Source organism: Xenopus tropicalis, chromosome 7 (genome assembly GCF_000004195.4).
Source record: "Xenopus tropicalis strain Nigerian chromosome 7, UCB_Xtro_10.0, whole genome shotgun sequence".
Classification (NCBI taxonomy): Eukaryota; Metazoa; Chordata; class Amphibia; order Anura; family Pipidae; genus Xenopus; species Xenopus tropicalis.
In genome coordinates, this window is record NC_030683.2 from 104,301,618 (window position 1) to 104,315,203 (window position 13,586).

General features: G+C 40.5%; 1 protein-coding gene across 1 annotated transcript; it reads left to right on the plus strand.

Moving 5' to 3' along the window:
* The first annotated feature begins 6,558 nt into the window (after positions 1-6,558).
* On the plus strand, positions 6,559-12,996 carry LOC105947900. The gene is made up of 3 exons (XM_012967374.2): positions 6,559-6,613; positions 10,021-10,231; positions 11,715-12,996. The coding sequence occupies exons 2-3, from the start codon at positions 10,032-10,034 to the stop codon at positions 12,748-12,750; spliced, it is 1,236 nt and encodes a 411-aa protein (XP_012822828.1). The 5' UTR covers positions 6,559-6,613; positions 10,021-10,031; the 3' UTR covers positions 12,751-12,996.
* The last annotated feature ends 590 nt before the right edge of the window (positions 12,997-13,586 follow it).

Here is a 13,586-nt window from a genome sequence, read left to right on the forward strand (position 1 = left end):
TGGCCCTAGAGATGCATCTGCCAGTTTGCAGGGAAATGGGCATTTTCAGTATAGTAGTTTACGAAAGAAATGGCGTGATGGCTAATATGGCGTTTTTTCGCACATGGTGACATTTTGTGCGCACTGCATTAATTAGCGCACGTTGTGTCAAATACCGCACGAAAATAGTCTTCGCGACTTAAATAACGCACACAGCATCGCGTCTAAATTAACGCAGATATCCTTTTAGTGAATCGTGCGTTAAGATGTGAAAAATTAGACGCGATTACATTTTTAACGCTATAAATAGCGCTCGTTTTAACGCACTTTAGTGAATCAGCCTTTATGTGTATTGCAATTTGGTTGTAGCTTTAAAAATAGCTCGGTTAGAAGCCTAAAAGTTGCTTGTAGATTGCATTTATTTTCAAGGAAAGTGCAATTTCACTGTTCTTCATATATTGTCTGTCTCCTGCCTGGAACTAAAATTACTTAATTTGGTTGTGGGGGTCACTGACCCTAAAAAGTAAAATTCACAATTTTATTGTTTTTTCTTACTTTTAAGTTAAATGGAAAATTGGCGTCATTATGTCTGAAACCCCGGAATAGATCCACCAAGTTTGCCGTATTGTTCTGATTGTGTTCTAATTTGTCTGCTTGGGGACACAGGAGTTAGTGCAAGCTCAGCCTCCCTTTAGTAAATGGTAATGTGCTGCCCCTGTGTGGAGCTTTTGGGGAACTGTACACCAATATCCAAATGCACAAACAGCTGATTAAAATTTGCGCTGTTTATGAGCCTGTGGTTTATCTGGAATCAGAGTCTCACCTTTTCTTTAAAAGGAGAAATATCGTAAAAAAAATGAGTACATTTTCCAAATTCAAAGGCAGGAAGGCTGTTTTCCCTCAGGCAGCCAGTTGGATAGTCAGGATGCTGTTCTACTGTTCCTTGCCTAAAGGGGCCCAGTAACATAGAGATCACTTCAGTCCCCAAACAAAGTGTATAGGAGTTATAGGGCTGGAACATTTCTCTTTCTCTCTCACTGTTAAGTTGTATAATATAAGACAATATAAAAAAAACTCCTTGTTCTGTCTTTATACATCTCAGTTATTTACTTAGAGTATGTATTCTTTAATCTCTTATAATTGTGTCTTACAGAATGCTACAAGACAGGTCAGTTGGGTCATTTTCTGAAAATATGGCTGGGCAAGCAGCCAGATCATCATTTTTCATTTTCTGTAGTAATTATACTGGCTCATCTGGGGTTAGTATGCTCATTATCCATTTTCTGTAGTAAATATACTGGCATGTCTGGGGTATGTTTTGGTAAAATGGGTGTGGTATTAATTAAAGTTGCAGGGCCATTTTTAATCATTAAGGGAGATTCAGCTATGTAGGCAGAGCAAGGCAAGCAGCATGGGAGCACTAGTAATGCTAGGTAATGCTTTCCATCTATCCATTTCCTGCAGTGATCTCCCTGGTATATTTGGGGTTAATCTGTTTATTATTTGCTTTTCATCCTGCACTCCCCTGAGATGGAGCGTGTCTGTGTCAGTACAGCCCAGCGGCTATGAGCCGTATTCCCCCTAACCCCTATTTTTAGAGTTTACCATATGCCTTTCCTTGGACAGATTGTTCATCTTCAATACAGATTTGCACAACACTGGATTTTAATGCAATTTCTCAATCCAAAAGGTTCAAGCAATCATAAATCTGCCCCTTTGTTAGTAAAAGTACTGGTACATTGGGGGCGTATTTATTTTGCTGTGTAAAACTAATTCGCCGAAAAAACGGAGTAAAAAGCTGTGTAAAATAAATGGAAAAGATCGCCATCTGTACCCCGGATATTACGCCATTATTTTCCATAAGTTCCGGTGGAAGAAAAACAATTACGCCGATTTTACACCATTTTTACGCCATTTTTACATGGCAAAGCCTGCCGATGTGTGGCGAATTTTCTCGCCGTTTTTTACACAGCATAATAAATATACCCCATAGTTTATATATGAGTATGAGTATGTGTGTATATGTGCACTGGGGTTCATACACTATAGTGGGGTTGAACTTGATGGACTTTGGTCTTTTTTCAACCCAAAATAACTATGTAACTATAATGCTAAATTATTTTCCATTTGTAGATGAATTTGCATTGCTTAGTTCTACAGTGTAATAGAAGCTTAATGGCAGATATCAGTCTAAAGCTCAAGGCATTCAATGAAATAACTAACATTTGTTTTTTTTCCATTTGTGTTACATTTAGAATGTTTGCATCGGTTTATAATCTACCTTAATTTACCTTCATTAGCATCGCTATACCTTCTAAACACTAGATGTTTGCATGTATGGGCGCTAAAAGGTATTATTGTATGGCTCTGTTTATCCTTCTATGGCAGCCAACCAACTAGAGACACATCAGGCCACAAGCCAGGAATCAAGAGCCCCCACACAGCCGGTTTATTTTCAAAGCCTCAGATAAAAAAGACAAAGAAAGAGGTAAACATTTGTCTGCACTTCATTTTCCAATTAACATTAACTTCTTCATCCGGTAAACGCCAATAGTCAATGGGATCTGCCGACAAAAGAGAGGAGCTTTACATAGACAAATAAGTGGCCGGTGGCTTTCTCTTCAATCTCTTTTTCACTTTTGTTTCATTCTTCTGCTTCTGCCACACGAGCCATTCTTTGTTTAATTAAGTGCTTCCCTAATTGCGGTGTCGCTGGGCCAAGATGGCTCACAAAGGCCGAATCTGTGCAGGAAATATTCTCTAATTGGCAGGTGGCCTTATGTTTCTTTGAGAGGCAAAAGTCAGGGACGTACTTAACAGACAAAAGAATATGGAGGTGGCGATAAGAAAATGAAATGATTATCAGAAAATATAAGCACCTTCTAACTGTGGAACCTTTATCTGTGACTTGGGCTTTTTAACCTCTAAATTGAATGATTATGACCAGCAGTTTGACCTGTCCTCATCCTTCACAATTTACTAGAAGCAACAATTATTCTAGCCGAAATATCCTATATTTGTTGGCATTCAAGAAGCTAAGTCTGATCAGTATTGTATATGTATAGTAATGATTGCTTTAAGTAAATATTTGATATTTGACTCAAAAGACATTTTTAGTTTGGCAACTTGCACTGACTATGGGCGGAGAGCGAGTGCTTAGCATATTAGACTGTAAACAACTGAACTGTGCCCCTTAATGCTCCAGGACTTAGGGTACCCATAGTAAATTATCACTGTTACGAGTCGGTGTAGGAGGCCAAGCGTAGGGTTGAGGCTGGGCCAGGTTTATGGCTGCCTTGTTTTAAGACTATATTACCATCCCCTTTAAAACCAGTTAAATTACCAAAGCCCCATGTCAACCCATTTGAATCACCATCCCACCATCTTGCAGAGATCTGGCCCAACTAGACGTAGGCCTTGTGGTCTTCAAATTGTTTAAGAAAATGGTAAGAACAAGTGGATCTCTTTTAAAGTAAAAAAGGACCCCTCTATGAGTTAAGAAATGGCATTAGTAGATGAAGATGTTAGCAGAATTATTGGACAAGTGATTGGACAAGCCCCCTAATAGTGCTATAAATGATAAGACGGTTGGGCAGTGAAGTCAAGATTGACCAAACTGTTCAATCACCAGCCAAACAGGTCTAAATAGTCCAGGTGCCTCATCATGGTCATCCAGTTGGATCAGAATAGAAGGCAAAGCTCATATTTCCAGGGCACCTACACTGCAATTCTGGGAAGTCACTTTTGTATGATATTTCATGTTCAGAGCATCCTCTGATATGTTATTTTTAGGACTTTATCCTATAATTTCAATCTGAATATTAGTTTTAGATTGTTGCATTTAAACGTACAATCGATATCCGAACCTTTGTCGGAAGAAGACTAAAATCTAAACGTGTATGGCCAGCTTTAGGAGTTCAGTTCAGAAAGCCCCCAACATACAGGAGATCAGGACTGTTTATCATGGTGGCATGGGACAAGTCAGTTACAAAACAAAATGAGAGGCTAAACTTCGGGGTATAAGTTTCATGTGTGGTGTTTGACTGCTTAAATTCAGCATCATTACTTGCAGGCTAACTGCTCAAGTGACAGCTCATTCTGCCCACAGTACTATATGTATAGAGCCATTTATCAGCTGAAGCTGCAGCCCCAATGCCGCCCCTCTCTCTCACTCTGTGCTCACAACTTTAGCATCAGAGCGGGTCCAGAGGGAGCTGAATCACTAATGCGTTCTTTGCTCCAGCAGAGCCGAATTTTCATTTAAAAATAAGCCTTGTTTTTTGTCCACTTGCCCCTTACCACCCCAGAGCTGCTTTCAGTATGCAGGTGGCAAATGGTCAGGGCATGGGAGTCCCTTTGCATTCCCCCTTTACTAATCATCATTCACTAAAGGGGTAACCAGCACCATGGTGTAGAGCTCAGCTACTCTGCAGTAGTACAGCTGTCAGTGCACTGAACCAATGTAGTCTGTACATATTCATAGCTTAGAGCTGAAGGTGGGCGTTTCAGTATTAATACTGCATAGCAAACAAACCCATGCACCTTGCATCTTGTATTTATTGTCTGTATTAAATCTTTCTGCCTATTACACCAAAGAGCAATTTATATAAATGTTTGTGTTTAATTGTATGCCTAAAAGTGAAAAATAAAATACCAACTTATTAAGCATGAATTGAATATACAAAAGCTCTGAGTGTGCTATTTATAAAAGTGCCTACAAAGCCTGTATTTCTGCACTGTGTTTACAGAGAAATACGGCCCTTAGATTAGTAATCAATGTAAGAACAGTGTGACAGTGAGAGAGATACGCAGTAGAGAAAAGGCTCATCTGCCCTGTCTGTGTTTCCAATCTGTATACCTTAATCCAGATGGGAAAGTGTGCTGATTTCTGAGCTGAAATCTTCTCCGTTCAGGCCGATGCCGTGCCTGTCAGTCCATGCACAAGACTAGGTGGAAGAGAGCAGATTTGCCTTTTATCCCTGGCGTAGATATGCTGTGTGTGACACTGCTGTAAGGGGACTAAATGTGGCCATACACGGGCCGATTGTAGCTGCCGATATTGGTCCCTTAGACCGATTTGGCAGCTTATCGGCCCGTGTAGGGGCACAAACGATTGGCCTTCCCGACCAACATCTCATCTGAAATCGGGCAGATATTGATCGCGCAGGCAAAAAAATGTAGTCGGATCGGGGCCGCATCAGCTCGTTGATGCTGTCCAAGAACCAACTGTGCCTATTACCGGCGTTCTAATTCACCCCATATTGCCCACCCGTAGATGGGGAAATTGGGAGAAGATCTGCTCACTTGGCGACCTCGCCCAGCAAACGGATGTAACGTGTATGGGCACCTTAACTGATATGATTGAACAAGACTACACTACTTTTGGTGCACTAAGGAGAAGGGCCAGGGAATGGTTGTAATAATTCTTAGGAGAGAAAGTGTATAGCCATACATGGGCAGATAAAAGCTGCTGAAGAGGCCCCTCCAGAGTTAGATGAAGGCATACTGGCCTGTGTATGGGGTCCTCTAAAAACTGGATAGATATCCAATCCTTTTGGGCAAAGACTACATGTGTGCATTAATTTGGCCCTTGCCCAATGGGTATGTGTATTACGTAGGTGGCCAAAGGAGTCAAAAATTCACTTGTTTGCCACCTTTTTTGTATATGGCCAGCTTTAAGCTAATGGCACACTGGTAGATTAATAACTGGCTACTAATAGGTTATATTGCTTCCGATGTGATATTATAGACTTGCTCGGTGGAGAACAGTCAGGGGTAATGTAATTATAGACACAGATTCTGCACAGTGTTTTGTAACCTAGAGAAAACAAACGGCAGGTAGAATGTACTGGTCACTTGATTGAAAGCAAACACCCCCCTTGATCAGATGTGTATTTAAAAGGATGCTATACATGTGATCCATGACATATACACTACAAATGACATCTATTTACAAACCCCTCTCATTCTGATGTAAAAGCTGTCTTTTTTTGCTATAAAGGGGGTGAGAGCACCCTAACTGCCTGACACTGGCTGCCCAGAAACATGGGAGCATATATACAATTATATTTACAGAGTTATGCACAATTAATAATGCTATATAAGATAATACAATGGGGTTTGTTTATAAATGGTAGAGACTGTGGGTGCAGATGGCAAAATTAAAAAATCTGAGCATGGAAAAGAAAAGAGGATGGGAAAATTGAACTTTGAAGATAATTTGTATATAGACTGGTGAGAGATATAGTAAATGTGTGCAATTAATAATAATTATATACACAACTAGTTCAAACAAAGCATTGCTGTGTGTGTCATTATGGAAAGCATAGAACTGGAGGAGAACACAAAGCAGAATGTATCATTGTATATCACCTGCACTGGCTACTGCACTACAGGCAAACGATGCAGGCTATTGCGATTGTCAAGCCAATGGGATAATTCCTTAATTGAGGAATAATGAAGGATTCCTCCCTCCCCTGTGCAAAGGGCGCATCACTCTGGGTCCCTGTTAGAGGTAGGAGGGGCACACAATGGTTTAAGTGCCTTAGTGCCGACAGTCAGAGACTCCCATGTGCACTTTCTGTAGGATCCGAAGAGAGGAGCCACGATCAAGCCCAGCTCCAAAGAAGAACGGGTAAGTGGGAGAGAAACTAAACTAACTTACAGTTTTTACATTAGAGATGGTTTTAGGGTAGAGAGCTTGGCCCCCAGCATCACAGGGGCCCTTTGGAAGTATTATGTTGATTAAAGCATAGGGCCTCTTATTATATTTTTTCATGTAAATCAGGGATGTCCAAAATAGAGCCTTCCATTGTTATACTGCAACTCCCAGCGTCCCTTTGACAGCATTCAGCTGAGAGCTATAGTTCAGCTTTGACAGCATTCAGCTGAGAGCTATAGTTCAGCAATAGCCTATTAGTCTGTAGTCTTTTAGTCTATAGTCGGCCATCCCTAAATTATAGAAATTATTTTTCCCTCAGATCAATGCCTGAGCCTTCCATCCTCATGTAAATCTGGCAGCTCTTATTAAAATAAAAGACTTCAACTTCTGTCTGATTATAGCTTGGAGATGTATTTTTACAGCCATTTTGACAGTAAATCTAGCTCCTAAACATAAAGTAACCCATGTATGGAATGGTCTAGGGTTGACCAGCAATTGGATAGCCACAAGTTTAGAATAGGCAAACCTCTGCCAAATCTGGTAGTCACAGAAGCTCAGAACTGTATATGGGGCTGTAATATACAGTTATAATGAGTTACTCTAGTGAGACTAGGAGTACCAACAGGTGTATGCATTTCATATATATTACATTACATTACATTAACATTTATTTATAAAGCGCCAACATATTCTGCAGCGCTGTACAATAAGTGGGTTACATACATTGGACATACAGAGTAACATATAAAGCAATCAATAACCGAAGAGGTGAAGAGGGCCCTGCCCAAAAGAGCTTACAATCTACAAATATATATTTATGTACTATATGTGTATTTCATATATAAAATTTCACTACATACAAAGTCCTGTTCATTTAACGTATGCTGATCAAGGAGGTATAAGGGACCTTCAAAGGTACACTTGTATGATGCCCAGTAGGAGAGGACAGTCCGGGATGCTAAGATAAAAAAAAAGATTAATGCTTTCATTACTATCTATTTGCTCTGTATCCAAAGCCGCTGCCTGGGTGCAAAGGCTTATTCAGAGTAGGTTTAATAATGGGACAATGGCTGTAAGTGCGGAGTGGTGCCGATACATTTTGGGAATCACTTGCTGCTAAAAAATAAAAATACTAAGGTTTTCTGTCGTTTGCTGTAAATCCATTGTTGATTTTTCTTTTATTCTCTGAATTCCTTTACCTGGAAAAATGAGGTGATGAGAGGCCCCCGAGCTGTGTGGCTTCCATCACTGCCACCCTGCATTTACTAGCAAGAGCTGTAGGGTCACTTTCCTGTTAGACCTTTGGAAATGTCTATGGAAATGATGTCAACTCACTGGCTACTTGTATTTATTATCTGCAGGGCTGGTTTATGGGCTAGGGAGGGATTGTGCCTTGACTCCAAGATGGGAACCATAACAAAAAAAATTACAGAAAGTTGAAAAGACATATATAGGTGTAGGATGCCTTATCTGGAAGCCCAGATTATTACAGGTTATCCCCTAGAGAGTCCATTTTAAGCAAATAATTCAGATTTTTAAAAATGATTTAATTTTTCTCTGTAATAATAAAACAGGGGCTTGTACTTGACACCGTCTTAGATATACCAGTAATTAATCCTTTTGGCAGATGTAAGGTATGGAGATCTAAACCCCTCAAGCATTTGGGATAATAGATCCTGTCCCTTACTGTGTTGCAGTTTTAAGAAACTTTCAATATAGTGTATATATCAGTGATTTCCCTATCCCCCATCTATTTCCTCAGGACCCATTTCCTTTCTAATTCTGACCTTGATTAAATGGCCGTGTCCTTTTCATTGGGCGGAAGCTGCCCAGGGAAAGGAGGATATGTAGTATTTAGCAGATATGCATTTCTAGTGCTCACACACAGGAATTCAGAGAGATATCTTTGGGTGCATTTGCAGAACCTTCCTTTTTGTTTAGGCTGCATGTTAGGAGTTTATTTCCCCACCCAATAATTACTTATAATGACTGAACATAATGGTTCAATGCCAGGCCAGCACTGTAGGGAGAAATGAAACTTTACTAGCAGTTTCCTTTTCTCTTAAATGCTTGTAACTCCTTTGGGGGGGGCATCATACTCAGAGCAATTCTGAAATCTGCCACTCGCCCACAGTGCTTCCAGCAACAGATGGTTAAACTGTCATTCATGTTTAGTACCAACTGCACACAAACACACTAATTCCTTGTTAAATGTGTCCAAATATATTAATGAAAGAGAATACCTGGCCTGTCTGCTTTAGAGTGGGCCCCACATACCTGTAAGGTCAGTACTAGGGAAGGACATGGCTCCAGTGGAAGAACAGGAGGGGGGCAGTATTAACTGAAAGGGTAGTTATCCTTTACATTAACTTCTTATGGAATCTCCTATTCTTAAAGGAGAATGCAAGTCAAAATGTAAAAAGCATACTGCCCAATAGTCCTCCTATTGTTTAGTAAAAACGCCACACTTTTGGCTCACCTAATCATATATTTACTCAGTCACACTTACTTCACATTTTCTAGAACAGGCAGCCATCTCTAAAAAGGTATTCTCCCTTCCTTTCCCTCCTTGCTTCATACTGCACATGTGTTTCATTACCTCCCCCCCTCCCCTCTGCCAGATCCGCTTCTGATTGGCTGGTGGGCATGTGTAGCTCAGAACAGGAGACAGGATCAAGTTACACACATGCTCAGAGAATAGGAAGGCTGCCGCTGGCACCTACAGGAAGGGGAGAGAGATTTCAGTGATGTCACTGTAGGCTTCACACTGCTGTAGGCTGCCAGCACCATATCTCAGAGAAGCAAGCAGGGATCTGGGAATTTAGATATGCAGTAAGTACTTAAAAAGAATGCCTTTAGACTTACTTTTAATTTATATTAACCTTTCCTTGTCCTTTAACAACTTTTCAGTTGCTTTTCATTTGGGTATAGTTTTTGAATAACTTGAATTACAGCTCTTTCCAGCTTTCAAATCAAAATGGTATCGCTGTGTGAGGCTACAATTTTTTATTATTCATCTTATATTCTCTCATTGAAATCACTGCCTGGTTGCTAGGGTCAGTGGGACCGGAGCAACCAAACCAAATATTCCAAACTGGAATGCTCCTGAACAAGACGCTAAATAGCCCAAAAACCAAAATAGAAAGAAAAAAAAAATGAATACCAACTGCAAATTGCTAGAGACTATCACTGTCTACATCACATTAAAAGTTAATTTAAAGGTGACCTGCCCCTCTTATGTACATTGGTGCTGTAATAGAATACTGCAGCCCTATGCACAGCAACATTGTATATGGGTATTTATATATGAATCTGCTTTAACTGCTATTGCAATTGTTGTTTCTTTTGCTAATTTAAAGCGATAACTGTTTCCCTTGCAGCCCTCCTGACAATGTATCAACGGGGGTCTCCGTTTGCCCTGAATTTCTATCCACGCCAGGAGTTGGGATACTATGAGTTTGGCCGGGATCTCTATACGTTTGTCACGGTGGCATCGTCCCATATCATGCGCACACTCCAAAAGCCAAAAAAGACCCGACCGACCAAGCGGAAGGTCAACCATCGGCGATTCCTGCAGAACCAGATATGCAGGTCATTATAACAATCTATTGCAGTTCCTACAAAGTGCAGTTCCATTTACGCAGTTTCATACCTTATTTTCAGACCCAGTGAAACATGCAGGGCCTTAGTTACAGAGCGCAAACACAGGGCTAAATGCAATATTTCATGCAATTCACTGTTTTTCTCCCACAATGGAGATTTTTTTCTATCCAAGAATTGCAGTGCCAATATGCATGGTACTTGGCACAAGCAATATGGTAAATATAGGGCAAGTATTTTGCTCCTGTTTGTGTATCTTGCAAGTTCCATATGCGTTATTTCTGGCAAATACGGTAGCTGATGCCAATGTCTCTAAAGGAGGAAAAAAGCACCATTCAGTGAAACTGAGTATAATGGTGGCTTGTCGCCTGTGTTATCCAGGCTGGTGCAGTTTTTTCATAAATGGATCCGCAGATGTGGGAAAAAAAGTAACAATTCTCTTCACTGAGGGGTACCTAATATATTAAAACCCCCCTGCTGAATAGGCCTTTCCTTGTCCTTTAATAGAGGAGAACAATAACAAAGATTGGGGGCAGTTTTCAAAAAGGAAAGGTGGCAATCCTACAATTACTACTGACATATAATATGGTTTATATACAGTATATATTATAATATATATAGATTATAAGTTTTTTGGGCAGGGACTTCTTCACCTCTTGTATTGATTATTGGTTGCTTTGTATGTAATTGTACATGATTAAAGTATAAACCCCTTTCAATGTACAGCACTTTATAAATACATGTTAATAATAATATTAATAATAATAATAATGAAATGCCATACACATGAGTATCTGCTAGTCTGGTGAGGTCTCCAACTGAGAGATCCCTGGGGATGGACCGACTTGTACAACAGCCTATGATTAAGTACCCATGAAGGTACGAAACGCGTAAGGTGTTATCATGATTTTACTTCATACCTGAGTTTTACAACTACTTCTTGGTGATCCTGGAGTGCCTGCCTGCTTTGCTTTTTCTGTTCTCCAAAAGGTGGACCAAATTGGGCAGATCCTGGCACACTGGGTTGCATAATCTGCTATGCAAAATGGGCTTAAAGGCCATGTATGGGGCCTGCACTACTACAGCAGATCTGTGTTTATTTAATAGATACAGTAGTGTAGGATATTTTGAATCAAACACAAACATTCACCAATGTAGCATAAGTCTGGCTATCCATGGACAGAAATGAGTGCTCACCTGCTAACACTATTTGCTCTAATCCAATAAATCAGCATTCAGCCTTTTTGTCTACTTTAAGTTGAGCAATGACAGTACATCTAGTACTTGTGCCCCCCCTGGTGGTGCAGTAGTCTTGAGATAATTGGATGACAAATGTTGTGGTCTCAGATATACTGGAAACCACAGGAGATGAGATGGAGAATGAGTGGATCGCAGTAGCTTAGCCAAGACACATGCCCCTCAGCTCTTAATCAGCTCTATTTAATATTTTTATATGTCTGCTGTTCCTCAACAGGAAATATGCCATCATAGAGGCGGCCACACAGCAACTAGCTGCCACTATTTTATCTCAGGAGGCTGAAACAGAAAATCAGAAGCAACTGTTTAAGAAAACGGAGATTCCCTCCTCAGGCAGTATCAGAACTGCACCTACTAAGACCTTGGAGAAAGAACTATTTGACCCAATGCAGAATGAGGTTACTCTGCCGGAAAATGCTACCATGGCAGCCACAGAGGTTCCTGGAGAGGGTAGTTTCTTGGGAGTAGCGGAAGCATATATGGCTCCAGATGGCAACTCCAGCACAGGGGTGAGCATGGACACGCTAACCGGCGTATCAGATGAAATCGGCACTGTGGAGAATCTTTTCAATGACATTGTAAGGGACGAAGACTTTATACTGTCTCCATATATGTTACTGCACCCTGGGGACACATCGGTCATTCAGGTTCAGAACTTAGAAAAAGAACTTGAATGTGAAATCCCTATGCAGACTGGATACATAGTGTGTGAGAATAACATTGCCTCCTGGCTTCCAGATGTTCTAGATAGGACAATGGAGCAACTACCACTGCTGAAAATGGCACCCAACTCGCTGATCAAACATAATGCTGCACATAGTTCTTTGTTAGCCAACTCTGCCGACAATTCAGAAATATCCACTATGGCCTCACATGACTTTCTTCTATCTGACTCAGCTCTGCACAATATCAATGAGTCAGAAGAAATGCACTTTGTTCAAGAGGCTTGCAGCCAGAAACAAAATACCTGTGAAAACCATCAAATCTCTCCTTCCAGTTATTCAGGTTCCTTTTGTCTCCAAACACAAGCAGAGATGGACATGTTGTATTCCTCTGCGGGGGACTCATTTAGGACCTGGGACCTGAAACCACCACAGATAGAAAGTCATGAAGATGAGGATGGGACCTTCAGTTTGTACTGTCCTTGTGCAATAGAACAGAGAGCCCAGAATCTGAGCCAGGGACTATTCCTACACCCCCAGGAGAATGAGGACAATCCAGGCAACTGTTGCTACAGTATGGCAAATTACTAGCAATGTTCAAATGTGATCAATGTCATTGGGATATTGTAGGGTTGCAAGTCCTGTTTTACTTTATGATCCCACAATACATGAGCAACATCAATGCAGTTATAACAGTCTGTAGGTTAAATTGGAATAATCATAATGGACCTGCTGCTCAACACAAGGAGCTGGAGCCCAGAAGTCCGACAACTGCTGGCTTAAATGGGTTGTTCACTTTTAAACATACTTTTAGTGTGCCATAGACATTGATATTCTGAGACAATTTGCAACTGGTTTTCATTTTTTATTTTTTTGTGGCTTTTCAGTCATTTAGCTTTTTGTTCTGCAGCTCTTTAGTTTGGCATTTTAGCAGCTATCTGGTTGCTAGAGCCTTGTTTACCTTAGCAACCAGACAGTGGTTTAAATAGGAGACTGGAATAAGAATAGGTGAGTGAACAAATATAAAGATATTTAGATAAAGAAGTAACAATATTAATAAAGCAGTAAGCTCGCACAGCAATAGTTTTTGGGCAGTGACCCCCATTTGAAAGCTGGAAAGATGTAGAAGAGAAAGGCAAATAATTCTAAAACTATCAAAATTAAATAATGAAGACCAATTGCAAAGTTGCTTGGAATTCTATAACATATTAAAGTTCAAGTTAAAGGTGAACCACCCCTTTAAAATATTTTTCCTTTAGGCTTGTGTAACTCATTGGGTCTCATTCACTAACTCTGTGTAAAGCGTAAATACACTTGCAATCCATCATTGCACTCTCTGCACTAGAAGAGATACATTTCCGGTTTCTGGAATTTGTCTCCAGGAGCGGCTTGGTGCTGCCCCCAGGGGCGCTACTGCCAAAAAGTGA

What these genes read in the sequence shown, in the direction of transcription:
- LOC105947900 (XM_012967374.2), top strand. Translation starts at nt 10,032, where the DNA reads ATGTATCAACGGGGGTCTCCGTTTGCCCTGAATTTCTATCCACGCCAG. An exon ending in CTGCAGAACCAGATATGCAG is followed by an intron (nt 10,232 to 11,714) that starts GTCATTATAACA and finishes GTTCCTCAACAG; the next exon opens with GAAATATGCCATCATAGAGG.